Below are 20,531 nucleotides of genomic sequence, written 5' to 3' on the forward strand. Positions count from 1 at the left end.
ATGTCAAAGAATTTATGGCCATTTTTTAAAACTACCACAAATTACATACCAGAATTCATTTATTCATATTTGAATACAGTGGTTTCTGTTCTGAGGCAATTATGAACAATGTTGCTATAATCATATACATACATATGTGTGTGTATCTTTTAGCATGCCTGCATCATTTGGTTGAGTATATATGTAGGAGAAGAATTCCTGGTCAAAATGTATGTGCATCTTGCTTTATTTTATTTATTTATTTTTGAGATAAAGTCTCGCTTTGTCGCCCAGGCTGGAGTGCAGTGGCATGATATTGAATCACAGCAACCTCTGCCTCCCAGGTTCAAGTGATTCTCCTGCTTTAGCCTTACGAGTAGCTGGGATTACAGGCACTTGCCACCATGCCTGGATAATTTTTTTATTTTTAGTAGAGATGGGGTTTCTCCATGTTGGCCAGACTGATCTCCAACTCCTGACCTCAAGTGATCCACCCGATTTGGCCTCCCTAACTGCTGAGATTACAGGCGTGAGCCACCGTGCTGGCCACGTAGCTAGCTTTAGTAGACACCGCCAAACTGTTTCTCATCCTTGTTGTACCTGTTTATACTTCTACCAACATATGAAAGTTCCAGTTACTCTGCAGCCTTGCTTCCTCTTGATATTGTAAGTTAATTATTACAAAAAATTAATCACTAGTGGTCGTATAGAAGATCTTAGTGTAGTTTTTCACTGGCACTTCTCTAAGGACAATGATAATAATAATATTTGAGCACTTCTTCATGTGCTTGTTGGCCATTTGGATATCCTCTGTTATAAAGTTCCTGCTAAAGTCTTTTGTCCATTTGAAACAAATTGGATTGTCTTTTTTCTTATTGAAATGTTGGAGTTTTTAAGATATTCTGGATGTGAATCCTTTTTTGACTATGTGAATTATAAAAATCTCTTCCTGTCTTATGGCTTGTCATTTCACTCTTGTAATGTGTTTTTGATGAATTGAAATTCGAAATTTTAATCAATTCCAATTATCCATCTTTTCCTTTAAGGGAAGTGTTTTTTTGGTATTTGATTTAAAAAGTTTTTGTTACTCTGTTACTCCAGGTTGATGAAGCTATTCTCTTATGTTAATCTTCTAGAAGCTTTAGTATTTTGCCTTTCAGATTTAGGTCAGAGTTCCCAAGGATTTGTGTGTTGTGAGGTAGGGGTCAGGGCTGCTTTTTCTTTTATCATATGGTTATCCATACAAGTAGTGGTAGCAGGTGGCATTGGGTCAGGTGGACGCAAGCCTGGGAGTTAGGATTCAAGTATTCTCCACCTTAGGTTATCTTGAATGAGCCTTCTGCACTTGGACATATTCATAGATCCCTCTTGACTCAGCTTCATTTGTGAAATGAAGGATTTGAATGGAATGTTTTCTGATTTTCGTTCTTATTGTGGTTTGCTGGATCTACCTAGTTTTGTAGTTGTATTGAGGCTTGTTAGAATCTTTTTATATTTGGATTTTGTTATCTAAAATATTCATAACATCTCCCAGCTTTATGTTGTCCCCAGTTCGAACTGCCATCTACAGCTTATCTAAGCTGCTGATAAAAGACAGTTTTATTGATCATGTTGGCAAGTCCAAGATCACCTGTTCTTCTGATTTTTGTTTTTTTTTATATTTTTTGAAATGGAGTCCCTCTCTGTCGCCCAGGCTGGAGTGCAGTGGTGCTGCTGTCTCAGCTCACTGCAACCTCGGCCTCCTGGGTTCTGGCAATTCTCTACCTTAGCCTCCCGAGTAGCTGGGATTACAGGTGTAAGCCACCATACCTGGATAATTTTTTGTATTTTTAGTAGAGACAGGGTCTCACCATGTTGGCCAGGCTGACCTCAAGTGATCCGCCTGCCTTGGCCTCCCAAAGGGCTGGGATTACAGGCGTGAGCTACCGCGCCCAGCCTCTGATCTTATTAGTAAAATCTGTCCCTTGCCAGGTGCTCATCATGCTTTCTTCAGTAAGTCATGGTGCAGGACACCAATTCCATTTAAAAAACAATTTAGCTATCTCCTTTTGAAAGTCATATGCACATGCTATTGTCTTACTGGTCCCTTTCTTCATACTTGAACTTTTAAGAATCACATACGTAATCAGCATAGAGTTTCATGAATCAGCAAATTCCATTTTTGAAAGTCATATGCACATACTGTTGTCTTACTGGTCCCTTTCTTCATACTTGAACTTTTAAGAATCACATACGTAATCAGCATAGAGTTTCATGAATCAGTAGAAGTCATTCAAGATCAGTGAGTTGTAGTCTTGGCAAATTCTCTCTTCCATCTTGCAGAGTGGCATACGTTCCAAATTACTATATCAGGTTTACATAATATGTTTGTGTCTCTAAGAAGAGTGAGTTAGGAACCGTCCTGGATGACAGAATAGAAAATCTATCATTTGCTGGTTCCTTTGTGTTCTTAGTGACCTGCTTTGAGGTGCTTTTTTACCCTTCTTTCAAAAGATCTGGTTTAGTTTCTAACAAAGAACAAAGCTACTGTTCTTTGTTATCTTTGCTATCAGGTTTTTCCTCTCATTAACCCTTTTTATTAAGACGCAAACAGCTTTAGTGAGACATAATTTACATATCATACAATTCACTCATTAAAAGGTATAATTCAGTAGTTTTCAGTGTATGCACAGGACTGTAACCATCACTATACTCTAATTTTAGAATGCTTTCTTCAGTGCTAAAAGAAACCCCCTACCCATTAGCAGTCACTCTTTATTCCCTACACTGTCCCTAAGAAACCATGCATAATTTTATCTCTAAATTTATCAATTCTGGAAGTTTTACGTAGTTGGAATCTTACAGTATGTGGTCTTTGGTGACTGGTATCTTAATGTGCGTTCAGGATTCATCCTTGTTGTACATGCACCAATACTTTATTTCTTTTTATTGTGGAATAATATTTCATTATATAGGTACACCGAATTGGATTTATCCATTTATCAGTTGAAGGACTTTTGGGTTGCTTTTACTTTTTGACTATTATGAATAACACTGGTAATGGATATATATGTACAAGCTGTTGTGTGAATATATGTTTTCATTTCTCTTGAGTATACCTAGGTAATTCTTTAAGTTTTTCAGAGACTACCAAACTTTCCCAAAGTGACTGTACTGTTTTATATTCTTACTAACAACATGTAAGGATTCAGATCTCTCCAGATCCTACCAAAACTTGTTACTGTTTTTTTGTTTATATCCATCGTAGTGAGTAAGAAGTGGTATCTCATTGTGATTTTGATTTTTATTTCCCTAAAAGCTAATGATGTTGAGTATCCTTTTGTTTGCTTATTAGGTATTTATCTGTTTTGTAGAAATGTCTGTCCAAATCCTTCACCCATTTTTAAATTGGCTTAATTGTCTTTTTGAGTTCATTAACCTTTTAATGTTCACTCTTATTTATTTTTAACTCAGTGTTTTTTCTTTTTCTTCCATTTTGTTCAGAGACTGTTCATTCTGTATTAAGCAGGAGGATTAAGAGGGTTTTCAAGCCCTTTTACATTCTCTTGGCAACAGGTTCCATTGGCAGCATACATGCTGTGTATTATCTTAGACTGGAAAATGTATATCTCATGGTTATTGGAATAGATTATTTGTGGTTCATACTGATTATATTAATAAAATGAACTCTGTTCCTTTCCCTCCAAACCAGTAGGTAAAATACCTGGCTTTGACTTTAATCCAAGCCTTTCATTTTACAGAAAAGGAAAAAAGACCTGGAGAATGTTGGGTTTTGTCTTAAGTTCACAAGAGGTAGACCTGGACCTTGACTTTTATTCAGCCCATTCTTAAGAAATATCATCAGTTCATTTCACATCACATGGCAGGTATGTTAGACTAAAGGGATACCAGGGTGAGACAGGGTCCCTGATTCGGAGACCCTCACAAATTATGTCAGAAGAGATTGACATATACACAACTAATGGTAATACAATATCACAGTTGCTGTGAATTGTGTGAAAGGATGTAAAGTCAGTCCGGTGCTCTTAACGCTGCCCAGTGCTGACTGGGATTTTCACCTTACTTTCTTTTGCATATAGGCAGAATTAGATTCTTGAGTAGTTGATTTTGTTTGGATCATTTAGTAAGAAATGATAACAGATTCAAAACCTTCAGATTGTAGAAGAAACAGACTTTAGAATCTTAAGGGTTTTGCACTAGAATCTAGAAGATAGTCTCATTGAGTGCACTATTAATATACGTGTATTGTTTTCTTAGCTTTTTTCATGTATTCTTCAGCGGCTTATACATCAAGTTTTTTCAACTGAATTTGTGTCAGTATAAAAAACTAAAAACTTTTCTGAAGACATTTTCTTTACATCAGTGATTTATTTCGTTACTTTTTTTGTCCTTCGGATTTATGGAAGTTGTGTTTCTTTTTACTCACCAGAATTAGGCCATGGGATGGATATGTATTTATAGTAACATGTGAATATGTTTCTTTTTGATCTTTTATACTATTTTTATGCCATTTATATTTATGGCTATGTTACTAGTTATTAAATGCTTTTCCACCTTAAGACTTTGTTTTGCAAATGATTTATTGTGCAGTGTGTCTTCTCTTTTAATGAGCAAAAAGGCATTTTTTCAAAAATTACACTTTTTTTTTTTTTTTTTTTTACAACTTACTGGTTGTAAGGCCATGGACAAATTATTTAATTTCCCTTATCCTTGGTTTTCTTGTATGTACAGTCAGTATCATTACACCTTTGTTTTATGGTTAGTGTAAGAATTAGAGATAATGTGTTTAAATTACCCAGCATATAGCTTGTTACACAGATGCTTGAATAGTGATGGTATTAATTGTAATATATTAGTTCATTTATATATAAGAGCTATAAATTTAAATTAATGGTTAATTGATTCTTCCTGGTATAGATTACTCGTTTAGGATTAATTGAGCAAAAATAAGTGATCATATTAATGTAAGAACTTGATGTCAATATTCATTTTCAGTTACTTGTCTTTTAGAGACTGTAGTACTTTAAAGACTAGAGACGATTGCTCTTTAAAGACTGATCTCGTCTTTACCTTCAAAATATGAAGGTATGATCGTGTCTGCAGATGAAAGTATTGAGAGTTATTTTTCTATGTAGTTAATTGCAGTGCTTTAAACTTGCGGCAGTTGATATGGCTGACTTGTGCTGACTTGTGCTGATCCTGATGCTTTAGAAGCACTGGTAAATCCCAGACTAATATTGGAAAGAATTACTTGGCATTGTGTTTACTAAAGTACTTTTTGTTTTTCATGAAGAATTCTTAAAAAATACCTCAACTGAAGAATTAATACATGCACACAATAATAAATGTATAAATATAAAAGAGCAAAGAATGGAAAGTAAGCTTCCTACCCCAAGGCATCCTCTGCTACTAATTGATTATATAGCATCCTAGTAATGTACTGTATATACACACATGGGGATACTTGGTTGCACAACTCCCAGGGGTGCGGTCATATATATTTAAGCATTTGCAGCGTATATATGATAGGTCCTTTTAATTTATATGAATAGGAATGTTCTGATACATGGTTCTTCACTTGTATTTTTCACTTAATGATATATCTTGGAGAATATTCCATGCCAGTGTGTATAATATACCTTATTTTAAAAACTGCGTAATATTCCGTTATGTGGATATGATGTGCTTTCTTTAATATTAGGTTGGTGCAAAAGTAATTGTGATCCAACCTAAAAGCCCCTTCTTGATGGTAATTAAGAATCTTTCTAGTCTTTTATTGTATATAATGCTGTAGTAACTATCCATGTATATTTGACAGTATGTGAGTATACCTACATGATAAATTACTGGAAGTGCACTTAGTGAGCCAAAGGGGGTGTGCATTAGAAACTTTAATAATGCCAAAGTGTGCCTTTTTCCTCACACGCTTACCAACCCAGTGTATTTTCTTATTTTTTGAATTTGACTAATCTGATAACTGAAAAAATCATTTTAATTGTAAATTAAGTCTCATTGTAATTTTAACTTGCATTTTATTAATGAATGATGCTGAGCCTATTTGTTATTGATTTCCAGGATGTACTGTTAGTGAAAGAAGTCATGGTGAAGAACAAAGTGTATAATATTCTGTCATCTAGGAAATGGAGGATGCAGATAAATGTATTTTATTTATTATTTAAGCCTATCTTGTTTTTAACTATAGGTATATTTCTGGTGGTCGTGGCTGAAGGGCATTGATAACAGAAGTAGGGTAATTTGAGCAATGATATCAGTAACAAAAAATACAAGGGAACAAATTAAGTGATATTATAGGGTCACAATTAGCGAAATTCAAAATGGGAAATTTTATAGGACAAATGACAAGAGGAAGGACAAAAAAGAGGGTGACGGCATTCAGAGAGACTCAAAGACACATCAGCCAGATGCACTGACTAGTATTTGAGTCCTGAGTCCAAAAGTCAACTGTGAGAAGACATCCTTTGAGGTAATTGGATAGATTTGAACACTTCTTATTAGATGACATTAAGGAGTTACGGTTAATTTTGTTAGGTGTGGCAATAATATATGGTGGCTTTATTTTTAAAAAGTACCTGTTAAAAATGTTTACATATGAAAAAGTGTTGTCTGAGGTTTGCTTTAAAGTAATCTTGGAAGGGGTTAGTAGAAACAAACAAGTTGGCCATGTGTTGATAGTTGTTGAAACTAGGTGATGTTTATGTGGGCACTCATTATATCACTTCTTTGCTTTGTGTATATAGTTGAAAATTCTTCTAAAAAGTTTTTTTCTTTAAAGCTGTATTTATTTCTTTTTCTGTGAGTTTGCCTCTTCATATTCTATTTTTCTGTTGGGTTTTAGTCCTATAATTTAAACGATTCTTTAAATACTAAGAAAATTTGCCTTTTGTCATATGTTTTGCAGATTTTTTTTTTCTTTGAGATGGAGTCTCACTCTGTCGCTAGGCTGGAGTGCAGAGGCGTGATCTCGGCTCACTGCAACCTCTGCCTCCTGGGTTCAAGCGATTCCCCTGCCTCAGCCTCCTGAGTAGCTGGGACTACAGGCACGTGCCACCACACCAAGCTTTGTATTTTTAGTAGAGAAGGGGTTTCACCATGTTGACGAGGATGGTTTCGATCTCTTGACCTTGTGATCCGCCTGCCTCAGTCTCCCAAAGTGCTGGGGTTACAGGCATCAACCATTACCGTACCTGGCCATTTTGCAGATATTTTAAATTTGTCTTTTGAATTTGCTTATGATGTTTTTTTTTAACCTGTGGAGAGTTTCTGTTTTTATGTTGTTAAATGTATCAGTTATCTTTGTGGCTTGTTTTGTGTGTTGCTTAGGAAAATCTTGTCTCTGAGATTTTGAAAAGTTCTTTCATGTTTTCATGAATTTTTTAATGACCACAGTACACTTCTCATGTACTTTATTTAGTCATCCTAATTTCCTCTTAGAGCGTTTGGAAATATTTTTCCCTGAAGCCCTGCTCCAAGAATATATAGGGAAAAATATTGTTTAGTAGCTGTTCTATCAAACCTATTGATAGATTATTTATATAGTGAACATCCAGAGAATTAATTGTAAAAGTTAGTTACAATTGTTAGTTAATTTTGCTCCTAAATAGAATGAATGAGAAATCTATTGTTTACTAAATTTTGCAAATATGCTGTTATATAAAAGTATTAGCTATATATTTCACAATTTCTAATTTTAGAAAATTTTCAGTGTTTGCTTTATATAAGTAAGCATTACTTTGTGTTCTTTTCATAGGCCACAGGATCAAGGAGCCAGGTGTCACCCCCCTTTGAAGTGGACATCTTTTGGCTTGCTCATCTCCTAGGTCTGACTGACTCTCTTACATAGGCAGAACAGTGATCCTATTTTCTAATCTCTGTAGGAATGGATGTTATTGTATTGTCTTTGTCACTTTCGGTTCTGGGAGACCTGTTGAGACCCAGGAATGGATCCTTTTATCCACTATCTCAAAAGTCAGAAACAGAAATACAGCTAAGGCTTCATGGAATCTTTCCCTTGTAGGGGAAGGTGGTAGCAGTGAGGTGTCTTGGGCTTGTGTTTGCCAATGTACCACACTGTGCATTCTCAGTTGAAAACTAAATCTGTAGCCTTTTAGAAATTTTTTTAACGAATAAAAGTTGAGAAAGAACACTTGATACTGTATTTTAAGCATTTTACTCACTATATGAAAACATTTTATAACCTGACATTAATCACTTTTCTAATACAAGTAAAAAAATTTTTGACTAGGAAGAAATTTTTTCTTCTGAAGATAGCCACTTTCTTTTTCAGAGTTAGAAACGTGAGTCTTCACCTAGTTCTCTCCAGCTTAGGTGTGAAAACATGACTAGTGTGACAATTGCTGCTAAAGATTGTATCGCAGTTTGAGTTTAGCTTAATGTTTTTCAGGAATAAATCTATGAATTTATGAGATCATCTCTGGAAGTTCACGTCTATGTTCTCATGGTTTGCTGTGTTATATTTTGACACTTACTTTTTTAATGTTATAAAGGTACCGTATAGCCATGAATGTTTTTTATACTTTTATTGATACACATAATTCTCCTCCAAGTGAAACTTGGGGATTGGTTAGGTGTTCCTAGCAGGAACCTAGGGGCAGTTTCCTTAGGTTTTTTATGTTTAGTGATTTTGGTCATAAGCGTCTTTTAATAGCCAATAAATATCCTTACAGTTATGTATCAGTCGTAGGATTTGTGGGATCAAAATGAAGACAATATATGAGGAACCTCTGTGTTATTGGAAAGTGGCTTTATAAACTCAAGATTCTGTATTTTATTTTTCAGATGATTTCTTAGCACTAATCAGATGCATTAATCAACTTCTGATTAGCTGGCTCATTTATGAGAGGATTGTCTTTAGATGTATTGCTTTCAAATTGTTTCTGATGTAATTTAGCAGAGGAGGTGATGAAGTTCTTTGTTGACCGATTATCTTTCGTTTGATTTTACTCTTTGACTTACTGCAGTTTGGCAGGAGGCCAGTTATACCAAAATATGTAATTACTTCTTAATCCCAAATAAGTTTGAAATAAAAATGAGTCATTTTGGCCTAGGGATATGATGGGATGGGAAAAACTGGTGGTTTTGGCTCCTCCTGAATCATTCATAAGTTTATTTTTTACCCAACTTCTAAAATGAACTGGAAAGGTCTTTTATTAAAATCCTCAAATACAGTAGACTTGTATGTAACAGAGCAATTAAAGTGAAAATAAATGACTTAATGAACGAGGGAAGATGTACCAGAGAATCTGGGTCAGTGAGTCACTCTGTGCATCACAGTACTCTATGTAGCATGAACATGTAAAGATACTGGGGCTGTTGCGGAGTAGGGCCTTTATTATTCCAAAGTTCAACTGATAATTAGGTTGGTGCAAAAATAATTGCGATTTTGGACCGTGAATTGTAAATCGTTATAAGTAGGCTCGTCCACTTCTTTATTAATCAAAACAGGAACATTACAATCAATATGTTTTTGCCAATGAGAAATAAGTTAGTTTATTCCTGTAGTATAAAAATCGTGTTTTGGGATTTGAGGAACTCTTGGAAAGCATTTTCTGCATTCTGCTGGTTGTGGAAGCGTTTTCCCTGCAAAAAGTTGTTGACGTACTTGAAGAAGTGGTAGTTGGTTGAGGAGAGGTCAGGTGAATATGGTGGATGAGTCAAAACTTTGTAGCCCAATTTATTCAACTTTTGCAGTGTTGGTTGTGCAACGTGCGGTCGGGTGTTGTCCTGGAGAAGAATTGGGCCCTTTCTGTTGACCAGTGCTGGCTGCAAGTGTTGCAGTTTTGGGTGCATTTCATCGATTTGCTGAGCATGCTTCTCAGATGTTATAGTGTCACCAGGATTCAGAAAGCTGTACTGCATTAGACTGGCAGCAGACCACCCGATAGTGACCATGACCTTTTTTCTGGTGCAAGTTTGGCTTTGGGAAGTACTTTGGAGCTTCTTCTTGGTCCAGCCACTGAGCTCGTCGCTGACTGCTGTATAAAATTCACTTTTCATCACCATCTGATCGAGAAATGGTTCATTGTTGTTGCGTAGAATAAGAGAAGACAACACTTCAGAAATGACTATTTTTTTGATTTTTGCTCAGCTCATGCAGCATCCACTTTTGAAGCTTTTTCACCTTTCCAATTTGCTTCAAATATCAAATGACTGTAGAGTGGTCAACGTTGAGTTCTTCAGCAACTTCTCCTGTTGTAAGAGGATCAGCGTTGATATTGCTCTCAGTTGGTCATTGTCAACTTCCAGTGGCGAGACACCACGCTCCTCATCTTCATGGCTCTCATGTCCTTTGCAGAACTTCTTGAACCACTGCTGTAGCGTACGTTTGTTAGGAGTTCCTGGGCCAAATACATTGTTGATGTTGTATGTTGTCTCCACTGCTTTACAACCCATTTTGAACTCAAATAAGAAAATCGATTGAATTAGCTTTTTGTCTAACATCATTTCCATAGTCTAAAATAAACAAAAAGCAAGCAATAAGTTATTAGCGAAATGCCCACTAAAATGATGTATGACATAACCACAATTAAGAATGTGTTCCAGTACAAAACAGCAAATTCCAACAATGCAAAAACCGAAATTATTCTTGCACTAACCTAATAATTTTAATGTATAGTTAAGATAGATGTTACCTTAAATGTTGGATAGTTATGCATTTGGCTTTATAATTTTGTTCTAAATTTCCTGACATTCATTGCAAAAGGAGTTTCATAACTCTTGATATCTTACACACTTGAATCATTGGAAGAGACACTTTTTTCCCTACCATGAACCTGAGAGCGTTTGATTTTGTAGATGTCTACAACTGTTCACTGTCTTTAATAAATACTTTTATCAAAGCCTTCAGAAACATTCTTTCCCTGGGAAGGTTTTTATTGATCCTTGTTTGAAGCCGATATATAATATTGTATCATAACCGTGTGATGGTGTTTCTGCATACAGCTGAATGTAGCTTTTTGAGGCTAACGGTTGCATTTCATTCATCTTTGAATTTCCAGCCCCTAGCACAGTTCCTGGCACATATTTTGTAGGTTATTTTATACATGCCTTTGGAAAAAAGGAGTTCAGTGTTTAATTTCCTGGCAAACTAAATTGCTATAAAGAGATAGTTTAGAAAATCTAGAGTAAGAGATGATTAGCATGCTTCCTAGACCATCTGTCACTAATATCAATTGTTTCTACTTGGCACTGCAGACTTATTTTTTGAGGGGGAGGGTAGCTTGTGTAAAGTTAAAAGAAAACAAAACAAAACAAAACACCAGAACCCTTAGGTTATTCTGTACCCTTCTGTTCAGTGGCTAAAAAGTCATTGCTGGTTTTTTTTGAAAAACAAAAAACATCGACATTCTTAATACTTAGTAAAGATGAATGCAATTATTGCTTATTCCAATAGCAATACCGTTGTAATAACTGGTAGCTGTTTCTGCCTTGCCCCCTTACAATCTGTTCTTGATGTATCATCCAGAGTGACCCATTCAAAGTGCAAGTCAGAACGTGTCCCTCCTCTGCTCAAGATCTTCCAAGATTTCCCCACTCAGAGTTAAAGTCAAAGTCCTTATAATAGCCTGTGTGTTGGACATGTTCTCCACCTCTGTGCTGCTTTACATCTGACCCCAGCCATTGCTCTTCCCTGGCTAATTCTTCCTCAGCTGCACCGGCCTCCTTGCCGTTTCTAGAACAAGCTGGGCATGTTCTTGCCTTAACGCCTTTTTAGTTGCTCCTCCCTCAATGTGGGATGCTTTTCTCAAGAGCATCTGTGTGGCTAGATTCTCTCACTTTTTTTTTTTTTTTTAAACAGGTTTTTGCTTAAATGTCACTTTCTTGTAAGGCTTTAACTAGACCATCTTTTCAAATTTTATTCTCCCCACCCCCAATTCCCTGTCCCTGCCTTACTTTCCTTTAGTCCTTATACCATTGGACATATGACTTAAGTTTTTAAAATTATTTTTCTCTACTGAATAAAATATAAGCTCCATGAAGGCAGGGGTTTTTGTTTCTTTTATTCACTGCTTTATTCCTGTCTTCTAGAATAGCTCCTGCACAGAGCATGCTGTCAATAAATATGTGTTGAGTAAACAGATTAATGAAGTAGGCAGTATATATTGTAATAATGTAGAATTGCAATGGGACTCAGTATTTTAAATTTTAAGCGGAGTATAGCAAGGTAAAAGTTACAATTCTTGTCAAAAAGTTGCAAACCATTCACTCTATAATGGCACTAGTAAATTACTGATAATTATGTTAAAGGGAGAATAGGGTCTAGTCCTATTCTCTACTTTTTAGGAATGGAATTTGATTCATTGCAAGCCCATTCCTATCTTGAGGTGACTTTTGTGACAGAGGTACTACAGAAGCACTTAACATTTTGGATTTATGTCAAGCTTATATAGTTTTTAGATGGAATGTATTTTGAGAATGGACTAATACATTAGCAAAAATATATAAAAAATGTAAAAACTTTGGTGAGAATTAAATCAGCAGGAGAATTTTTCTTGACTCAGGTATTCAGTGTATGATTTTTAATTTGATTGAAGTGGCATTAATTAAAGTGCAAGTATACAGCAAGTTCCAAACCTTGTAGAAATACGTTTACCCTGTGACGAAATTCAGAGTCCTGATAGTGGCCGTCAAGGCTGTACTTGATCTCTTGTTAACTTGATCCTGTGCTAACTTTTGGGACTTCATCTCCTGCTTTCCTCCTTTCTCACGCCACACCAGCCACACTGGCATCCTCTTCGGTTGTCAGGTGGGCTTCTACCTTAGGGTCTTTGCACAACTCGTCCCTCTGCCTATACTCTCTGCCCAGATACGTATATGGCCCTCTCCCTCAACTCCTTCAAGTCCTTTTTCCAATGAACAGAGTCCTTCCAGAGGAGACTGACCATGACCACTGTGTTTAACTCTGCAGCTTTTCCCCGTTCACCTTTTACTTCCTATCCTGTGTCTCCCTTTACCTGCTTTATGTTTTTAAAACATGACTCCATTTTTTGAAATATTAGGTAGTATATGAATTATTTGTTCTTTTTATGTGTGTCTACCTGCTAGAATGTGTTAAAAGAGCAGGACCTTAGTTTTGTTTCTTGAGGTATAGCAAGTGCCTAGAACAGTGCTTGGCACATTATAGATTATCAGTGACTATTTGTAGAGTGAGTGAATGAACAGACTGTGTCATTACTCTTCTTCCTTAATTTGCGTAATTCACAGTTAACATTTGTTTATTGCTGTGATGACTAGTAGGTATATGTAATTAGCATCTGTAAGAATAACTTCTGAAAAAAATACCACTTGTAATGTTTTTCCAATTGTGTGTGTATGGGGGCAGAAATGATGCTATAGTCATTAGGAACATGTTGGTACTATCTTGATACATCTTAATTTCTGCCTGTTTTATCTGCTGCATCTAGAAACTGTTTTCTTTTTAAAAAAAAAGTTGTAAGAAACATAGATTTCCCATCTTAATCGTTTTTAATTAAGTGTACAGTTCAGTAGTATTGAATAGTAAGTGTATAATAGCAGTAAATATATGAATACAGTAAGTGTATTCATATTGTTGTGAAGCAGATCCCCAGAACTTAATTTTGCGAATTTGAAACTCTACATACCACTAAACAACAACTCTCTTTTCTTCCTCCCTCCAGCCTCTAGCACCCTTCATTCTACCTTCTGTTTCTGTGAATTGTACTACTTTAGGGATCTCATATAAATGGAATCATACAGTGTTTGTCTTTTTGTGACTGGCTTATTTCACTTAGCATAACTGTCCTCAAGATTCATCTGTAGTGTAGTGTGTGTCAGGATTTACTTCTGTTTTTCAAGGCTGAATACTCCATTGTATATACGTGCCACATTTATTCATTCATCTGTTAATGGATACTCAGGTTGCTTCCACCTCTTGCTATTATTGTGAATAGTGCTGCTGTGCACATGGGTGTACAGTTACTTCTTTGAGACTATAAACTCTTTCTCTGAGATCTGTTAGCTTAAAGGAATAAACATCAATTATTTTTTCAAATAATTGTCTCTGTCCTGAATTTCCAAAGATCTTAATTTTATTTAATGGAACATTTTTCTTTTATATATAATTTATTCTCACATAATAGAATTTGTATTTTGGTGTGGAAGTGTAGTTGGTCTGCTTTTTTGACGTGATAAACCCCTGGAAAAATGTATATGATAAAGTGGAACAAGCTCCTTGAATTAAAAAGCTCATTTCATCTTGAAAGAAGAACTTACTGTATTCCTCAAATTGTCTAGAACTGTGAGTAACCTAAATGATAGACTGGAATCCAGGATACTACTATATTTTGAAAGCAAAAGGAAGAGAATATTTAAAGAAAGAATGAACAGTGTTGAGTGCTTCTGGGCAGGCAAATGAGGTGATTCATTGTCAGCTAGATTTCATAACACAGAGGTCACTGGTGACCTTAGCAAGGGTTGTTAGAGAGGAGTCATGAAGGTGGATCTCAGATGGAGTGAGTTGGATGAGTAGGAGAAAGGAAGTAATGGCAAATACAGATGATTTATTGAAACATTTGGCATTGAAAGGGAAAAGTAAGGATGTTAGCAGAGGGGGATTAAAGGCATTCATTTTTTTAAAATGGCAGAGCCAGAAGCATTTTTAAAAGCTGATGGGAAGGATCTAGTTGAAGGAGACATTGACTATATGAAAGAAGGATTAATTAATAGTATAAGTCTTGAGCAGGTTAGAGTGGATGGGATCCAAAGCAAAGGTGAAGGACTTGATGTTTGATAGGCAGAAAGTTTCTTTCAGTGTGGTAGGAGAGAAGGAAGCTAGGATTGGCTTGAAGTGGGTGCATGTAATTTGTAGACATAGCTCTTAGAAAGATAGGGAATTCCCATCTGAAGCTTCTGTTTTCTCTCTAAACTAGAGTAGGTCACACGTTGAGAATTGTGGATTAGGAAGGGGAATTAGAGTTTTGAGGAAGAATAAATAGAGTTCGACAGAGTCGTTGTAGCGGATGGTTGCTGGACTTTGGAGGAATGACATTGTCCTTTTCAGTTGGGTGATGTATATTGAGGATAAAGTTAGATATCTGGTACTTGGGGAAAAATACTGACTTAACTTTTTTGCTGTTTAATTGTATGAATTTAGTGAGTTCCTACTAACTACAATGTGTTTGTGACCAAGACAGTTCTCATGTAGCAGGAGCTTATAAGCTTATAGGGAACAGTTATTTATCACATGCAATAAGAAGTACAAACAGTACTGAAACTTCAGAGGTCATGTCTGACTTCAACAGAGATATGTCTTTAGGTATGGGAAAAATGTCAGTAAATGTGTAAGGAGAGGTTATAGGAGAGAAAGGACTTTGTGCTGGGAAGAATGGAGATAAAATATGTTGGTACCATGTTAATGGAATGGTGAATAGTCTAGTTTGTCCAGAATTTCCTTGATTCAGAGTGTCTCTATACAATATAAAACATTTCAGAGAAGTTTATGACTTTAAAGAAAATTTCATAAAAATATATGACCCCCTGAAGGAGTTTACATGCGTAACTGTTTTAGGGAAAATTTATGAGTAGTCATTCAGTGTATAACGAGCTTTATTCAGCATTGTGATTTTCCAGTTTGGGTATGATGAATTCATAGAGCTCATTAAGTGTAAGTGTCATTGTCGTGATTCATTCAAGCCTTTTTCCTCTCTTCTGCAGAAGGTTAAAAAAAAAAATTTCAAATTTGAATCCAGGACTTGAAGAATGCCACTTGTCTAAATACAGTACCATATTGTGATAAATATAGCTACTGAAAATTTTAAAAATCTTTTCACAAAACTTTATTTTAATATTCATAGCAGAACTTTTTTTGGAATGTTATCTGAAAAACAGAGGACCATTTTATCATCAGAGCTGACTATTAATTAGGGTATTGTTGCAGATATAAAAGTTGATCTGCCACTGAAATTCTATTTGAATATGTATAGTTCCAAGCTTGCTTTGTGTATTTAATAACTTTAGTACCATAATTACTCTGTTTACAATTAAATTTTGGTGAATATGCTAATATGGAATATACCAGTGAGTGATTTCAGCAAAGGGCAGTATTGATTTGCATCTTGATGTGCTTTTCAATTGCATCTGCATTTCCTTTAATATCAAAGGAAAAGAAGTGGTCAGATTATATAATGGATTATGTGATGCTAAATTCTTTTTTCTTTAAAACCTCTGTTGCATTGGCTACTATAATAGATTTGCATTGAGTCAGAGAGGGCTGGAATTATGTAGAAAGATTTATTTTTGTTAAAAGTTTGTGCCTTTCAGTGTATTCTTCAATAGAAACCTTAATGTAAGTATTGATTTCATTATTAGAAGAAACCAATAATGGACTAAACTGATGGTTTAATTCAAATTAGTATTTTAAGTTCTTCGGAAAACTCACTAAAGTCTTACTGAAGCAAATACTTGTGGTTATGTTATTTCTTTGAACAGGGACTTCTGGTTTTAAATAATTCCTCTTCTTTTGAGAAATTGCCTGAAAAGCAACGAGGAGATTTAGAAACACTGATTTCATATTCTCAGAAACTGAGAAGCTTTTGTATCTCTGAACCAGAAAATAAGGAGCTGCCAAATGCAGTGAAGGTCAAATAGGGTACCAGGAGGATGCTGAAAGGGAACCTGAGACACAGATGTCAGAAAAGCTGGCAGAATTGTGTTCTCTAAAGAAAGTGGCACACCCTGAGAAGCACATTAATAAGCCTTTGTCTAGGAGAACAGGAATAGGTGTTGGCAGGCAGGGGCACTGGGGAACTTGGGTGTGATAAAAATGTTCTCTGTCTTGGTTGTCGCACAAGTGTATGTACATTTGTAAAAATTTATCAGTCTACACTTGTGCAAGCTTGTAATGTATTGTCTCTCACCTCCAAAGTCAGCCTCTTTTGATCTGTTTATATACTTGGGCTAGACCTTTTAAATATTTTTTCTTTTCCAGGACAATGTTAGATTTTTGTCAGTAGAAGGTGAGGAAGAGATACTATACTGCAAGACTTAGCAGAGGAAGGGCTTCTCTTGTTGCAGTATGCTTGTTTTTTGTTTGTTTGTTTCTCTTACTCTCTTAAGGTGTGGCTGTCAGCTCTGGTTGCTCTCCTGTAAGCTTCATTAGCACCCTGGTAGGCAGCTTCTTGATCCTACCTGTGGATCAGTTCCAACCCACTGGCCCTGAAGAGAACTACTCTACCACCCAGTGGGTCCCTGCTGCAGTCTGTCCAGTAAAGTGTTCTTGGGCACTCTCCCTTAGCCTTGGAGACAGTAACTGCTCCCTACATTTGCTAGTTCCATATTCCTTCAAGTTGTCTTTTACATCTATTAGCAGTTGACAGCTTTTTACAGATTAATAATTTTTTGTGTTACATTTTCTCATTTTCTGTCTCCTGAATAAACTCTGACTGTTATAATACACTTTTGATTTGTTTAACTTACTGTGTTAATTTTACGTAAATAAACAGGACGAAATAATAAGTATACTTCTTGATTAATTTCCTTAACAGGAACAAATTGTTTAAACATCAAGATTGGGATATAGAACACTACCAGATCCCTAGGAACCTTCCACCTTCCGCCATTTCTTCTGACTCTTAGTCCCCAAAATGGTATCTGCTGTTTGACTTGTATCACCATTGATTTGTTTTGTTTATTATTGAAATTCATATAAATGGAATATAATATGTGCTCTTCTGTCTGGTGCTACTTTTTCTTAACACAGTGTTTGGTATATTCATCTATCTTACTATATTCATTTTTCTGTTGATGGACATGTGGATTTTCAGTTTGTGGCTGTTGTGAATAAAGCTGCTAGTGTCATTCTTGTACATGTCTTTGGGTGGACACGTGTATGCATTGAAGTTGAATTGCTGGGTCAGTTAGCAGGTACTGCCAAACAAATTTTCAGAATGAAACAATATACAGTGTAGGAGAATTCTGTTTGTTCCACCTCCTTGCCAACACTTTGTATTGTGAGAATTTTGCAACTGAAGCCTTCAAAACCTTAAGGAATAGATCAATGCTGCTTAAACTCCTTAGATTGTGGTAAAAGAAGAAAAGCTTCCAAAATCTTGTTATCAAATGAGCATAATATTGATACTTAAAACTGATAAATATAGCAGAAAAAATAAACTACGGGCCATTCTTATGAATATCAGTCTTGTCTGCGGCTATACCACCCTGAATGCACCCGATTGTGTCTGAGTATCAGTCTTGTTCCTAAATAAAATATTAACAAATAGAATTCATCAGCACACTAAAGAAATTACAACCACTGCCAAATGTATAATATTTTTTTCTAGAAAGGTTGTGTTAAATAGCTCTATATGAGTATGTGGTATACCAGCTGCATTTAAGTCTTTTGTGTTTCTCAAGATGTTAAGTTAAGTATTGAACAAATATTCATTAATCCATTACCATTGGCCCTGCTTATACCTGGCTGAAGCAGCCCCTGAGGACTGACAGGCCCACTGATTGCCTGAGGGCACTTGAGATTATAGGGGCCAACAAGAGGGAATCCTCCACATCTTTTTCCATTGGAAGCCACAAGAGGGAGTTTCATTTAAATATATTTTAAAGAAGTATTTCTGTCATAGTAGCCTCTTGCAGAGCACTGAGTATATTTCAGTGACTTCTTAACGTTTATGTGGAGCAGGTTTAGATGTGAGGGAAGTTTTTACTGAAGCCCAAAGTTAGTTTCAAATGCTAGTTAATAAATCTAATTTTTTTTATATATTTTTTTCTTTTTTGCAAAGAAACTGTAATCTGGAATGTACATGTGACCAACTTTATACAAATAGTTTTTGTACTTGGTTTACTACACTGGATTTTCGTAGCACATACTGACTGAGGAAAAGAAAGAAAAAACAAAGCTGGATATCCATTTGGAAAAAGCTGGACTTTTCCTTCATGTCTTCTACTAAAATAAGTGTAAACAGATCAAAATGTTACCAGCAAAATACGAATTATAAAATAACCCAAAGAAAACATGGGATATTAAAAACATTTAATTTGACTGGGGGACATCTTTCTGAGGGTAACATGAAATCCAAAGCAAAAAATAACGCTAAATAAATAGTTACTAATAAAAATATTGGGAAAAATATTGTCTTTGCAAGACACAGAGGTACTCTGTTTAATATGCAACATATAAAATGTACCTGTAAAGAAAAAGCAAGACTAATAATTCAAAAGAAAAATGGGCAGAAGTTACTAATAGTTTACAAGAAACGAAATACAGATTTTGCTTCTGAGTATATTCTTGTAATTTTTTTTTTTTTTTGAAGGGGAGGTGGGAATGCACTGGGCAGGCTTGTTGAGTCTGAGAAGATTTCCAGTTTTGATCCCTTGGTGATTATTAATTATAGGAGCAATAATTATTTTGTCAAAGAACCTGGTTTCTTTTCACAGGAAGTGGTATTTCAAGAATGCAATTTGTGTGCTAGGGATGCTCTTTGCTGTTGGGTTGATTATTGTTTCTAAGCTTTTTAGCGAATGGGGCTAGGACATACAAAGATGCGTTTGTTTGTATGCGATTATTTTAAAGATACATTCTGAATTGAAAATATTTCCAAGTACAGTATTTTTATTTGTACCTCTTCCTTTATCTCTGTCTCCTTTCTTTCATATCTAAATCCTGATTTTTAGGGACACAAGCGAATGATAGAATAATAATATCACATCATTCTCATTTGCATCATTCCACATGTATGCACACAGTAGTCTTAGTTAACAAAAGCAAGTATCACACTATGATTTCTGGAAAGTTGCCTTTTTTTCCCATATGTTATCCCATTTTTTAATAGTTGTACTGTATCTACAGTGTCAGTACATTTCCCCATTGTATGCTCTATCCTCTTTTTTATAACCCTTGTTAAGTCTCAGTTCTACAAGTATGTATGTACTACTCACTCATTTCTTGAGTCATTTTGGATATTGCTATGGGAGTGGCAGACCCTTTCTGCTGGACTTTTTTTCTGGTGTGTTCTTACTGCTGTTTTCTATATTGATAACACTTAGCATTCTTTATACTTGAAATTTAGCTGGGTATAAAATCTTTGGTTCATGTTTCTTTTCTTGAGCCTTAAATATTTTACTTTTTCCCCTTGGCATAAAATGTTGCTGTTAAAGTGATGACAATTTGATTTTATTTTCCTTATAAAATATCTGCGATGCTCAAAGAATATTTTCATTTACTGTTAACTAGATTGTGTCTTAGTGATGGTCATTCTGGGTCGATTTTTGACCTTTTAAAATGTAGTTTTATGGTTTTTTAAAATTAAGTTCAGGCAAGTTTTCTTTAAAGGATTTTTAATATTCTGTTCTTTTGCTTTGATTTTCTTTGTTATATGTAAGTTGTTTTTTTTCTGTTTCCTTAAACATTTTTCTTTTGGTCCTTTTTGATTTTTTTTTTCTTTTACTTTCTATTTCTCTTTCATTAAAAAGTTTTATTTACTTTTATGTTCCTTCTACTTTAGTTTTTATTTCTGAACTGATTTTTGTCTTTCATTTTCAATTAT

The 20,531-nt window shown here is 35.3% G+C and overlaps 1 protein-coding gene across 12 annotated transcripts in view; it reads left to right on the plus strand.

Annotated features, from left to right (window-relative positions):
• VRK1 (VRK serine/threonine kinase 1) overlaps window positions 1-20,531 on the plus strand; it is an 85,573-nt gene that overhangs the window by 11,784 nt on the left and 53,258 nt on the right. Inside the window, exons 1-3 of one of the 12 annotated variants that reach the window (XM_074393582.1) lie at window positions 15-3,845; window positions 6,331-7,817; window positions 17,520-17,621. The exons of 8 other annotated variants lie outside the window; for them this stretch is intronic. Coding sequence is in view for 2 of the 4 variants with exons in the window: in XM_074393579.1 (XP_074249680.1) it covers window positions 3,839-3,845 (7 nt within the window). In the remaining 2 variants the exon portion in view is untranslated. Of the gene's footprint in view, window positions 1-14; window positions 3,846-6,330; window positions 17,622-20,531 lie in introns of those variants that run through there. 3 more of the 12 variants (XM_074393583.1, XM_074393579.1, XM_074393578.1) reach the window with 3 other exon arrangements.

This window comes from Saimiri boliviensis, chromosome 2, assembly GCF_048565385.1.
Source record: "Saimiri boliviensis isolate mSaiBol1 chromosome 2, mSaiBol1.pri, whole genome shotgun sequence".
In the NCBI taxonomy this organism is placed as follows: Eukaryota; Metazoa; Chordata; class Mammalia; order Primates; family Cebidae; genus Saimiri; species Saimiri boliviensis.